Source organism: Brienomyrus brachyistius, chromosome 21 (assembly GCF_023856365.1).
Source record: "Brienomyrus brachyistius isolate T26 chromosome 21, BBRACH_0.4, whole genome shotgun sequence".
NCBI lineage: Eukaryota > Metazoa > Chordata > Actinopteri > Osteoglossiformes > Mormyridae > Brienomyrus > Brienomyrus brachyistius.
In genome coordinates this window covers 18471757-18484555 of record NC_064553.1, presented here as the reverse complement: position 1 = coordinate 18484555, position 12799 = coordinate 18471757, and the positions used below count along the sequence as shown (strand labels likewise).

The following is a 12799-nucleotide window of genomic DNA, read 5'->3' as shown; positions in this document are numbered from 1 at the left end:
GGAACAAGAAGATGCATAAAGACAGGACAGACACGCATGCTTTCCCACAAGATGGCTTCCTGTCATCCACATTCACATGCTAATACCACTCAACATTGATACTGTAATTGCCAAAAAAAAAAAAAACATTTGGAGATGTTTTCCTGCAATTACTTTGCATCAGGAAAAAAAACACCAACAAACTCTCAAGAAATGGATCCTTCATTCTCTGAAACGGGCTTTAAAAATCACGTGATCGCTAAGTAAACCCAAATCGATAACCGCGCTCATTGTCGTAACTGGGGGAGGGTTTTAGGTAAGACCGCGTCGTCAGATGCTATGACCCGGGGCCTGGAGTCTCACCAGCGGGGGGTGGGTTCATCAAAGCACTGCTTCACCTGCCGCCAAATGCAGCCAGCAGCGGCAAGCTCATCTGCATTTCACAGACTGCGTCGCTCACGCTGCCTTTCAGCTCTGCAGCAGAACACGCCATTGTTTCATCCGCCTGCCATCCCCTGTATAATTTATTTCAAGTTTCCCAGGAAGCCAAGCCACTCACATGCAGCTCTATCTCTCCAGCGAGTTACCTAGGTGACTGCCAGCTTTCTGAAGGCCTCGTCCCTCCGTCCCTGTCAACTGCTCTTCTCTCTCATCCCACCTCTCTCACTTCCATGTCCATCCTTGAAGCCACCCCTCCCTCCAGTTCTCCATCTGAACACAGCAGACGGGGGGAAAGTGCTGGATGGCGGCTCCGTGACGGAGTCGTCCAAAGAAGCGCGAGATGTGGCAGGCTGAGCCGCCCCCCCCGAGCTGCCGGGCTCCCTGACAAGTTTCCACCGTCTCTGCCGATGGGGCTGGCTCACTGAGACCAACACAGCCTACAGTCACATGAATAAAACATCCCCGAATGTGTGTTTTTTGTGTCTTTAAAAATGAGAGTTACGTTAGTGGTGAAACATCTGGCCCCATGAATTTAATAACAGGTCTGACGGGTCAGGAAGCTGGATTATGGAGAAGCTACGGTGACAGGGAAAAGGAGGAAGCACGACACAGGAAGCTGAGGGAGGATGAGACGGAAATAATGACGGGCAGGATGATCGGACACCCGGAGGCCGGAATGTGAGGGAGACAGGGCACAAACAGGAAGTGCCAGTGACCAGACAGGAAGCTGAGCGGTGACGGCAGACTCACTCGGAGGTCATCTCTGCCACCAGTGGCAGGGAGTTAAAGCCACAGGCCAGGAGGTTATCTCTGTATTGACTCATCTGGATGGCGCTCAGCCAATCCTCCACTGAAGTGACGGAGCTAAAATCCGGCATGGAGCGATCCAGCAAGGGCTGCGAGGGCCTGAAGAGGCAGCAAAAATGTGGTGAGTATCAGCCAGCTTGTACGACTGTTCCATAAGTAACCAAAAGCATCCCAGAGAGGATAGACCACGGCATAGTAACATTACTACCAGACTGTAGCTGCCTTTCTGTAGCATGTGTATCGAGGTGAACACGCTAAGCGAGGAATTATGCAAACGCGAGCATAAGTCATTTCAAAAGCTCTCCTGAAGGTACCCCAGTACTTACAGCAACCATTCAATGTATTTTTGACTCCTCCATTAGCATACCATGTTTGGCTAATCAATATCTCAAGTTACTTAACTGCTAAAGTTAATTAACTGAGCTAGTGATGAAATTTTGCAAATATCTGGAACAGCTCAGGTGCCTCTGAGGAGAGTTATGGGAACTCTAGCCATCCAGCAAGATGTCAGGAACATTTTGGAGAACAGAAGAAATTTGTGCTGTCAATTACTCTTCATGTGTATATATTCTAATTTCAAATTGTGCTTTTTAATGAGCAAATACACACTAACTACCCGGACAAACAGCGAAGACTTTTGAAAACGTCTGGACGTGTCAGCAGGAATTACACGCTTATGTATCCATGTATCTGTGATTCACGTGTTTCTGCCACATGTGTCTGACGAGTTGCTCACACGGCCGGCATGGTGGCCAGGCCCTTCAGGCTGCCCGGGTTGCGGATCAGCTTGTCCAGTGTGTTGACGATGTCGGTGAATCGCGGCCGGGCGCTGCGCTCCTTCTGCCAGCAGTCGAGCATGAGCTGATGCAGGGAGGCAGGGCAGTCCATGGGCGGGGGCAGCCGGTAGTCCTGCTCGATGGCGTTGATCACCTGGAGGGGTCAGGGGGGAGGACCAAAGCACAGCAGATGGCAAGAACTCAAAAGTGGTACCTCTGAGACCCCCGTGTTACAGAAAGACCCTCGGAAACTCACGTCCTGGTTGCTCATGTCCCAGTAGGGCCGCTCGCCGTACGACATCACCTCCCACATGACGATGCCGTAGCTCCAAGCGTCGCTGGCCGACGTGAACTTCCTGTAAGCGATGGCTTCGGGCGCTGTCCAGCGCACTGGGATCTTCCCTCCCTGTCATCGTGTGTAGAGAGAGAAGGTGGGTGTGGGCTCCCCCCACTGGCCGATATCTCCGTTAGCCCACAGGGTGGATGGGCCATCTCCATGCTCGACATGAATCACTTTTACTGGGCTCAAGGCCAATCAGCCGAGACAGAAGTTGAACACTTTTATCAAGTACAACAAAGTTAATATGGGCACATCTCATATTTTGGGGTTAAGAGTCTTGCTCCATGGTCCTACAGTGAGATGCTTATTCTTCAGCGATGGGATTTGAATAATCCACACACACAGTGGATTATTAGAGCAAATCAAAGAGGATTTGTGTAAATTAAGATAATTGGCATCCATTTCCGTCACACCCACCACAGACCTCCTGAAGACAAATGGAGAGCATGCTCCGGCCCCAGCCGCCCGAGGTTACCAGCGCAGCTGCTTGGTGGCGTGACGCCTCATGTTGATGGAGACCGACAGAAGTTGGGTTTAACATTCCCGACGCACCTGCTCATCTCCACACTGCTCTGCACGGCAGATCCAGGAAATGGCATCTCTTTAAAGATGCTGATTAACTCAAGGTGTCTCCCGTTTGGCGCTGCAAAGGGATCCATGCCGGCAGGCCTGCAGTCCTTGTACGGTATGTGGGAAACCCTACTCCGCCTCCATCACATGACGCACAAGATATAACCCCAACATCCCCCATGTGCCCCCCCCGGGATACCCTAGCCCCTCCAGCAGCAGGTGGAACGCAGCTCTGCTCATCGCCCATGGATCCAGTCATCTGGAAAGTAAAGCACACCACCGGCACTGCTGGGAGCACAGCGTGTGCAGCTGTAATTAACGCTGTGGGGGAAGGGGGCGCTGCCCAACCGCAGCTTCATAATGCGGCTGCTGAGGAGCTGAGAAGATAGTAGGCAGATACACAACTAAATGCAGGAGAAAGCAGCTTCCGTGACATTCCCAGAGGTCTGGGAGATGGAAGGTGCATACAGAGGTCTGGGAGATGGAAGGTGCATACAGAGGTCTGGGAGATGGAAGGTGCATACAGAGGTCTGGGAGATGGAAGGTGTATACAGAGGTCTGGAACCTTGTCAGACTGGGGTGGGGTGGGATGGTGAGGTTTAAAAATACATCATTGTCTGTTTACAGGCTGTGTTCCCATTAGAACTTACAACAGAGAAAAACAGGTAAGTGCTGATGTCATCGTACATGGATGCAGCCCAACGGGGGACACTAACAAGGAGTCAGCACTGACCGGGCCATGCAAAGGATTATGGGTGGTCGGGCGGGACAAGCCTCCAGCGACTTACGGTGAGGATAACTGATTCGAAAGGAGAGGCTCATTCTGTGAAATGCAAAGCCCCTAACCAACACATTAACAACTCTGGGAGTCATATTAGAAAACCGTAAATGTGGAACGGTAAGGAGGTCTCTGAAAATTACCCATTGAAAAATTCATCCCACCCGAAGCTGTGTACACATCACAGGACATCACACGCACCTCGCATGAATATTTTAATTTCAGGGTCGCATCCAGCAGGCAGCGAGACAGATGTAGAAAAGATGGAGTGTGAGAGAAAGGACTGAGCTTAACAAAGACCCAAAGCTCCCGCGAAGCAACCGACATACCACCGCGATGAAATGCCAGACGAAAGCAAAAAACAGCAGCCTCCTTGCTGTAAGCAGATCAGACTCCCCGAATCAGGTGAAAAATCCTTTTATTCTGTTAGTAAACACTGGAATTTAAAGGGAAAAGAAGCTCTTTCACTTTCCTTTGTTTTTAACATGAAAGAACTGTGACAATCTGCTGTAAACACACACAGAGGATGGCGCAGAGCACAGATGGGGATCCACCGGCCCCCCAGCCTGATACGTGACTGCCAGCATTAATCAGACAGGTGATCCCGCTTAACAGCACTGCTAAGTTTTTGCTTCAGTAGTAGGATCTCATGGGTTAAAGTTGGTCTAAACAAATAGTAGGGTGGGTTCGGTCTATGGCAGGGACAACTTAGTAGGCTAGGTGTCCGGGAGGCTATGGGTTTGAATCCCTCAGCTAAGTGATATTTGCAGAATAATCATATCACTGCCGGATGCTTGCAGGCCCTAAACCTTCCTCATGTTGCTTTGGAAAAAAGCGTCTGCTAAATCAATGTAATGTGACGTCAACAGGGAGGATGCAGGTACTGCCATCTGAAAGAATTTCAGGCCTTCAATATGCAGCCTTTTTTCATAGCTAATCCAGTATACAGTCATGGAGTGCATGGAGCCTATCCTAGGAAACACAGGACAAAAGGCGAAGGACCCCCTGGATGGGATGCCAATTCATCAGAGGGTAATTCAGAGGCAGGAGTTCTGCAGACCTCCTGTTTTTGGGAAGAATTTGGAGCACCTGCAGGAAACCCACATAAACACCAAAAGCATATGCACAGATCCTGGGGCAGGATCTGAACCTGTTACCCTGGAGATGAGGTCCCCGCCCTGCTGTGTAAAAGCTGACAGCCATGCGGACGGCAGACTGAAATACAAACAATGGTGTTCGGAGACCAAACAGATGTTTGCCACGCCTTTGGCTCAGCATAATCTTTCGTTTTAATATTCATTCAATCCTCTCTTGGTTGGGAACGCGGCTGGGAACGTTGAAAACTGACGATGGAGCAGAAGGGAGATGGCGGGTAATCAGGGTAATGCAGTCTGCAGGCGAGCCGGCCGTGACACAGAGCCACCATGTTGCTTTCCATCTCAGATGCCGTTGCACCAGCGAGGTCTGTAATGGAAGCTGCCATCTTCTCTGGCAACCTCATCCATCATCCCAAATATGAGGAATGCTGGGGATTCTACCAGGCCCCTTCGCTTTAATACCCAAACACTAGGAAGGGTCAGAGTGAGGCTGATAATGATCATGTTTGGTTGTGTTTCTACCCAGTGCTCATGTTCGGTTGCACTGTGTTTCTACCCAGTGCTCATGTTCGGTTGCACTGTCTTTATACCCAGTGCTCATGTTCGGTTGCACTGTCTTTATACCCAGTGCTCATGTTCGGTTGCACTGTCTTTATACCCAGTGCTCATGTTCGGTTGCACTGTCTTTATACCCAGTGCTCATGTTCGGTTGCACTGTCTTTATACCCAGTGCTCATGTTCGGTTGCACTGTCTTTATACCCAGTGCTCATGTTTGGTTGCACTGTCTTTATACCCAGTGCTCATGTTTGGTTGCACTGTCTTTATACCCAGTGCTCATGTTTGGTTGCACTGTCTTTATACCCAGTGCTCATGTTTGGTTGCACTGTCTTTATACCCAGTGCTCACATTTGACTGCAGTGTTTTTCTGCCTCCTCTGAGTAGCCTTTCAACCCCCACCTGTAGCCTGGCTGTCTCTGCAGTGGCCATCGATACTCAGTGCATCTAACGCCTGATTAGCCTGTCGGCTCCAGTTCATCAGGGGCTTCTCTGCTTCAGCCACAGAATACCAAACTCAAGTGGGAATTGTGATGCTGCAGTCTAGGAGCCCGTCTCTCATGAGAAGTGCTGAGGCTTTCAGCATCAGCAGCAGAAGCTTGGAGCGATGGTGACACAGTTACCCCTCAGGGTGGTCACCAGGCGTACATTCCCAAACCTGTCACCAGAAAACTGCAAGCAAAGGGATAACCCAAAAAACTGTGAAATGTATAGAGCCTTATGACCACTGGTATAAAACTGGCAGCACTGTTAGTAATTTGGACTCTGAAAGCACTTGGCACACAGCTGGGCTATGAAACAATTTCAGCTGTGAAACATACAAAAAAGATAGCATTTGTTCGGCTATTCTATCAGGCCTACACACTATATCTGTGGGTGGTCAGTTTTGTTATTGTCACCCAACTGGCAACCATATGGCTATAGCCAGCTCAGGATGATCTTCAGCCCCTAATTAGCGAGAGCTCTGAACTATTCTGACAGTACAATACCCTCTGAGCATATGCACGGGCGGGTGGGGCCTGCGTGTTCGCAGGAGGCGGACAGAGCCAAGCCAACGAAGAGTCGCACATCTTTCCTCAGCATGAAACCGGGCCTAATTACATGCTCTATGGAGGCTCCGGTTTCACTTCTGGCCTAAGAGCCGAATAGCACTTGGGCCTGGGTGGGTGGGTGATTGGGGCGGGAAGATGAGTGGGGCAGGAGGTTGAGTCAGACAGGAGGATTAGCTGAGCGGGAGGATCAGGCGGGCAGGAGGATGAGCTGCGCGGGACAATCACCCAGATGGGAGGATCAGTGGTGTGGGAGGGCAAGAGGATCAGCCGTGCAGGAATATCAGCGGGGGAGGACCACCTTGGAGGGATGATCAGCTGGGCAGGAGGATGAGCAGGACAGGAGGATCAGTGGGGGAGGGCCACCTGGGAGGGAGGATCAGCTGGGCAGGAGGATGAGCAGGACAAGAGGATCAGTGGGGGAGGGCCACCTGGGAAGGAGGATCAGCTGGGCAGGATGGTGAGCAGGGCAGGAGGATCAATGGGGGTGGACCACATGGAAGGGAGGATCAGCTGGGATGTGTTGAGTAAGAGCATGACTGGGGTAGGAGGATCATCTGGACAGGTGCATAAGCCGGGCTGGAGGATCAGTGGGGTGGGAAGATCAGCAGGTAGGGGGGTGGTCGGGGTAGGAACATGATGCTCAGTCTCCGTGGTGCATTTAAAGACTCAAAGAATGATCAGCAGAACAGTAATAAAATTTGATTCTCCCTCAGTGTGGATTCTTTTGGGGACCAGATGGGCAGTCAAGGTTTAAACATACAGGAAAAATGCAAAAGCAAAGCGAAAATGCCCGAGGGACTGGGAGCCATGCTGCTTGGCAGCGGTGTGTTGGAGGTGTTTGGAGGTGTTTGCTTCCCAGGCCTCTTTGCAGTTTAACAGCAATCAGCGGCTGGCCCATGCCGAAGACGCCTCCATGTCCCGTATTCACACCTCTGAGGGTGTCTTTTCCCACCTGTAGAGAGCCCACAGTCATCAATAAACCGGAAGGAAGCAGCACCGATTCAGCTTCCAATTAAGGGAGAGCCATTGGTTTCTGTGCAGAATGCAGCCTTCCCAGTAGGCCATGCTCAAATTTCCCGTGTCAGACTCCTGCAGATACCTCCCCACCTTTAACGCGAGTGGCTCACTGAACTTCAAGGCAACCCAACGCAAAGGAGTTTCTCCATGAACCCGACCGACAAAGCAGCTCAACAAAGGCAGTGCCGATGTTTGTTCTTCAGCTGCCTTTGAATCCGCATCCGCATGGAACAGCATTGAGCCCTTTCGACGGCTCAGATAAACCATTCAGATGCATGGCAGCTGGTGTCCAAACTCATTCCGTCGGAACAAGAATAAGCGATTGGCCTCTGAAACTATTTTCAGAGAACCAAATTAGTAAAGAGCTCAGCTGGAACGGAGCACATGCTGCTCGCCATGGATGCCCAAGGAGCTGGGCTCAGAGTCAATGTTTTCAGTCAGGCTAAATAAAGATGGTAAACCAGCTAGAGGGCCGTGCCAGGAGAGGAGAAGAACAGGCTTACAAGTGAGTTCCAAGGCCCGGACCGCTGTGCTGGCAGCCAGGGCACCTGGGTCCTTTGGCCGCTCTGCGCCTCACCCCTTTCCTGTTGGGGTTCCTTATTAAGCAACTCATTAGGAGCCTTCCTGTGTCTCCATAACGTCAGAGTGAGGGACTGAGTCAGCTGACTGTGACTCCTGAATTAACGCCTCCACGTTGCTGTGGGGGCTCATCGGAGTAAGGTTATGTGCGGCTTAGCCGATCTGGAGACTACTGAGTACTGCTGGAAGGTGTCGGCAGCTTCTGGGGTCAGGAGGAGGGAGAGATGAGAGAAGGAGAGGAGGAGGAAGAAGGCTTACCAGAGAGCTGGTGTAGGTGGGGTCAGACGTGTCGTCCTGTAGGTAGCGCGACAGCCCAAAGTCGGACACCTTGCACACCAGGTTGCTGTTGACCAGGATGTTCCTGGCGGCCAGGTCGCGGTGCACGTAGCTGGTATCTGACAGGTACTTCATGCCAGCGGCAATGCCACGCAGCATGCCCACCAGCTGGATCACTGTGAACTGCCCGTCATTTTGCTGAGGGGGGACACAAAAAGGCAGGGATGAGGGTTGTGCCTGGGCCAGGGGGCCTCCCTACTCTGCCGTTAGTCATCTAAAAATGTCAGCAGTCCTTTGGGGGACGTCAACACTGTGTCAAAGTGGACGAGGTTCAAATAAATCAAAATAACTTTTAGCATAAATTAGGACAGAAATGGTTTTTATACTTGGATGGCTTCCTGTCAGGAAGATGCACAGCTACTCAGTTACTCATCCAGTTATGGTCACTTTGGATAAAATTACACATTCAACAAGTAAACTGCTGCTACACTGGATATTTTTTACATTATAACTGCATGACAAACCTTAATAAGTGAGCAAACCCAACTGCAGTTTGGGGATCCTATGCCAACTGAACACCTTACAGTCACTATGCACCATGGACAGGATAGATGGTCAAGCTCTAGCAATGCCACTAACACTTTTTTTGTCATTTTCTCCGCTAAATGGCAGAAGAACGCCCTTTACTGTGCCTGAAACATCCAGGAGGTGAGAAACCGCCACGTCCACAAGTCACTCTTGAGTACTCCCTTTATCCTACTGCCTCTGTCCATTTTCTTTGTGTCAGAAAACGTCTCATGAGGAATGAAAAGACATCTTTCCTAGCAGCTGATAAAGCTATCCAAGGACAGGCTTTCTATTCTGCAGGGTGTTTTTTTAATCTACCTCCCCAAAGAGCTTAACAGCACGTAAAAAATCCTACCAGGTACGTTGAACTCCCTCTGAATGAGTAACAACTCTGTGACCTTTGACCCCTATGCCCCAGATTGTGTCAGCAAGGCCTCTTTGAACAGGACGAAAGCTAACAGACGCCAGCATGGGGAAAATCAATACAGGCTCTAGTCAAAGCTGGAAAATGGCAGAAATGGCTTCAAAGCGCCCTTTTCACACTAGTGGTAAATCAAAGCGAAAGGAAAACCAATCCACGTGATTACAGAAAGCAGGCCAAACATTGATTAATACTGAAGCGCACTCCTTCCTTTCTGCGGTGCTGCTCATGGAACGGTATCTTAACAGTAGAAGATACTAAGTTTTAAAACGGGTTTATTAAAAACACAGACTGGATGACAGCCCATGAACGAGCATAGATTTACTCACTATGTGCAGTTTAGGACTTAACTACATTTTGGGCAGAATACGATGAGAAAACCCACACAAACATGTACAAGAACCAAACCCACAACCTTGCAAGTGTGAGGCCACAGTACCTAGAAGTACCCACTGAACCTCCCTTCACACAAAAAAGCTGTATACAAATTATACATTAGTAGCAATTCAATTCTGTGATATATCATGTTAATCCAATGAATATTTCACACCCACCCTTAGGAAAGAATCCAGAGCCCCATTCTCCATGAACTCCGTGACGATCATGACCGGCCGGCTTTTTGTCACCACACCCTCCAGGCGGATGATGTTGGGGTGCTCGAACTGGCCCATAATGCTGGCCTCGCTCAGGAAGTCCCGCCTCTGCTTGTCCGTATAGCCCGCCTTCAAGGTCTTGATGGCCACACAGATCTCCCGTTTACCTGGGAGCTTCAGGCGGCCTTTGTAAACCTCCCCAAACTCTCCTGGAGAAATGAAAGACACACGGATGAAGAAATGAGGGAGAGCTGAGCTTGGAGCTACGCTAAACACACATAAGAGAATATCTGAAGCATACCAGCACCAATGACCTCTTCGATCTTCACAGAAGACACGTCAATCTCTTTGGCAAACTCACGCACTGCCTCATTGGGGTCCTCATAGGTGAATGGATCAATGTAGATCTTCATCCCTGGAGAGCCTGTAAGTAAGCAGAGAATCCAACAGGGGATTATCAATTAGTCATACACATTTTGGAAAAGTCTTAAGCTAATTGGGATACCCACAGACACTGCTGTAGACAGCAACGCAGGTAACCCCAGAATCATGGGAATTATGTCAAAAATGTGTGTGCATGTGCCGTGTGATGCTACCCAGAAACTTAGCGATGAATCAGCCCAACGATGATTAACAGATGCTAGCTGCTGTGAGGCACAGAGTCAGGGGACATGCCCACCCATTCAGCCCACCACCCTCTCATCCATATTTTCTAAAATTGTTGCTGTTTGAATTGAATATGTTGTACTGCCCTGGGACTGGGCTACAGCTGTGTTTCCTTCAGAGACCCAATGTCCACCTTGAGTCTGCATGACTGTTTCCCTGCTGACGCTGTGATGGTTCTCCATCCCCCCGCTGGTTTCGTCAAACCCATCTCCACTATCTGCCCCTGCACCACCCCATTAGCAAAAGGTAAGTCGCTGCCTGTAACCACTGGAGGATGATGGGAGCAGGCGAGTGATGGACGTGTGTGTGTGTGTGTTGGTGCCTGAGTCAGGACAGGACGTACTTTCACAGGATCCCACAGTCACTTTGATGCATAATTTACATGGCAGTTTACCTTCACATACTCCTGTATCACAGCCCCATTAACCATTTCTTTAATAACGTAACGATAAAATGGAAAACGCGTTAATAATTCAGTCGCTTCCATAAGCACTTGCTCTGGAAATCGATGAATGGTTCAGGCCACCCTGTGCTGTCCTGAAAGGGGACCGGCACCATGCAAAGCCGGCCTGACCCAGGCCTGAGACAGCAATGTGCCGAAAGGCGACACCCAGAGATCTTTTCCGGATTTCCATTTAACCCCCCCAAGGCCACCGCATAGCGGTGGAAACAGCTGCGCTGTGTAATATTGCAAATCTTCGAATTACGCAGATAGCCTTTCATGGGAAATGCACCCAGGAAAGAGAACTGCACTCTGTTCAGCTCCGATATCCTAATTCCATCGCCAAAGTTCTCACCTTCGCAAGGGCAGGCCATGTAACCACCTCTTCAGTGCTAACAAAGACAAAGGGGGGGGGGGGCATGATTTCCTCCCCCATTCCCTTATCCGCTGCCCCAGCAGCCCCATTTACACCAATGTTTCCTGCAACCATGGCTAATGAACACACTCCTTCGTCAAGGCCTGCTCCTAATTAAGACTAATTAATCGGCATGCACGTACTCCATGTGTGCTTCTGCTAATCTCACTGGCATAGGCCTGCACCCTGCCCCTTTGTGTTAATTACACAGAGAGGCTAATTCACCCTCAAATACAGATCTCAGGGCCTATGTTCTTATTTAGCGCATTTAGCATTAGCATGATAGAGGTCAGTGGAGTGAGTTAAACGTCCCTCTGTCTGACTGATTAAAAATACCAGCCAACTGAACAGTCTGAAATTATAAAAAAAACAAACAATTGACATTGGATTCCATTTCTGTAAAAAAACAATCAAAATCAAAAGCAAGTTCCTTTGAACTTTCATAATTTTGTAGGAACTTATTAGCATATACAATATATGTTATATGCTATTTAAAATAGTAAATAGTAAAAAATGTTACAGAGTGCTAAGAGACCAATTCGTTTGACAATAACACAGAAGCGCCTCTGTAGTCTTGCTACCGTTTAGGGTGGCCACTGTTTCACCCTGCTGGGCCGCGCCTCCAAGTTCATTTGCTTGCGATGGCTGTACCTTCCTCTGACAGAACGCGTGTTCTTTTACAGGAAGTGGGGGAGGCTGAGCTCTGTCAGACAGGCTTAATGGACCGTGGGTGGATGTGCCCGGAGAACACGGCGCGCCTACAGAAAGTCCGATCAAACTGCTTCAGGCTTCTCGCTCCTACGCCGCCTGACCGCTGTCAGCCGGGGGCCGGGCCTGTCAGGGGCTTCGTCGTTAGGAACTGAGATGTGTCAATCGACGCCGGCTTTTACCCTCAGCCACACGCATGCATGAAGGGTTTTCTGTTAAGAAGCAAACGTGCACAGAGGAGGACTCTGCACACAAGGGGGCGAAGTAGTGAGGCGAGGAGGAGTAGAGCGGCAGGAGGCGTTGATTAGCAGAGCGGGCGGCATGCCTGGTGCGGGACGCTCACCGCGGCCGGTGCTGTAGTGCTGCAGTTTGTCGCTGTAGATGGCCTCCTTGGTGTACGACCGCTTCCTGCAAGACATCAAGACACGGCACGCAGCTCCTCTGAAGATACGGCAAGAACCAAGCCCCCGATCGATCGACAGCCAATAGAAACCGCGGTTTTCTTCCAAATTAATGTGCGATCATAGTGGGAGTGTGATAGTGGTAATAATTCTCATCAGGCAGCATTTTTACCCAGAACATCATAATGTCACATGATACACCATATGTAATAGTGTCCAACAGAGCAGGTCTACCCATGTAAACTGGGCTTGACTAACTGGAGTTGGCTTGTCCAATCAGATGAATCCATCAGAGAATAAAACGTATGTCCATGGAGA

At 49.9% G+C, this 12799-nt stretch overlaps 1 protein-coding gene across 2 annotated transcripts in view; it reads right to left on the bottom strand.

Annotated features, from left to right (window-relative positions):
* Window positions 1-12799, bottom strand: part of LOC125716644 (ephrin type-B receptor 1-B) — a 123350-nt gene that overhangs the window by 6785 nt on the left and 103766 nt on the right. For both annotated transcript variants that reach the window (XM_048989199.1, XM_048989200.1), the window contains 7 exons: window positions 12424-12488; window positions 10151-10273; window positions 9811-10058; window positions 8251-8466; window positions 2260-2409; window positions 1964-2157; window positions 1171-1326 (listed from right to left, as the gene is read on the bottom strand). In XM_048989199.1, the coding sequence (XP_048845156.1) occupies window positions 1171-1326; window positions 1964-2157; window positions 2260-2409; window positions 8251-8466; window positions 9811-10058; window positions 10151-10273; window positions 12424-12488 (1152 nt within the window). The remainder of the gene's footprint in view (window positions 1-1170; window positions 1327-1963; window positions 2158-2259; window positions 2410-8250; window positions 8467-9810; window positions 10059-10150; window positions 10274-12423; window positions 12489-12799) is intronic.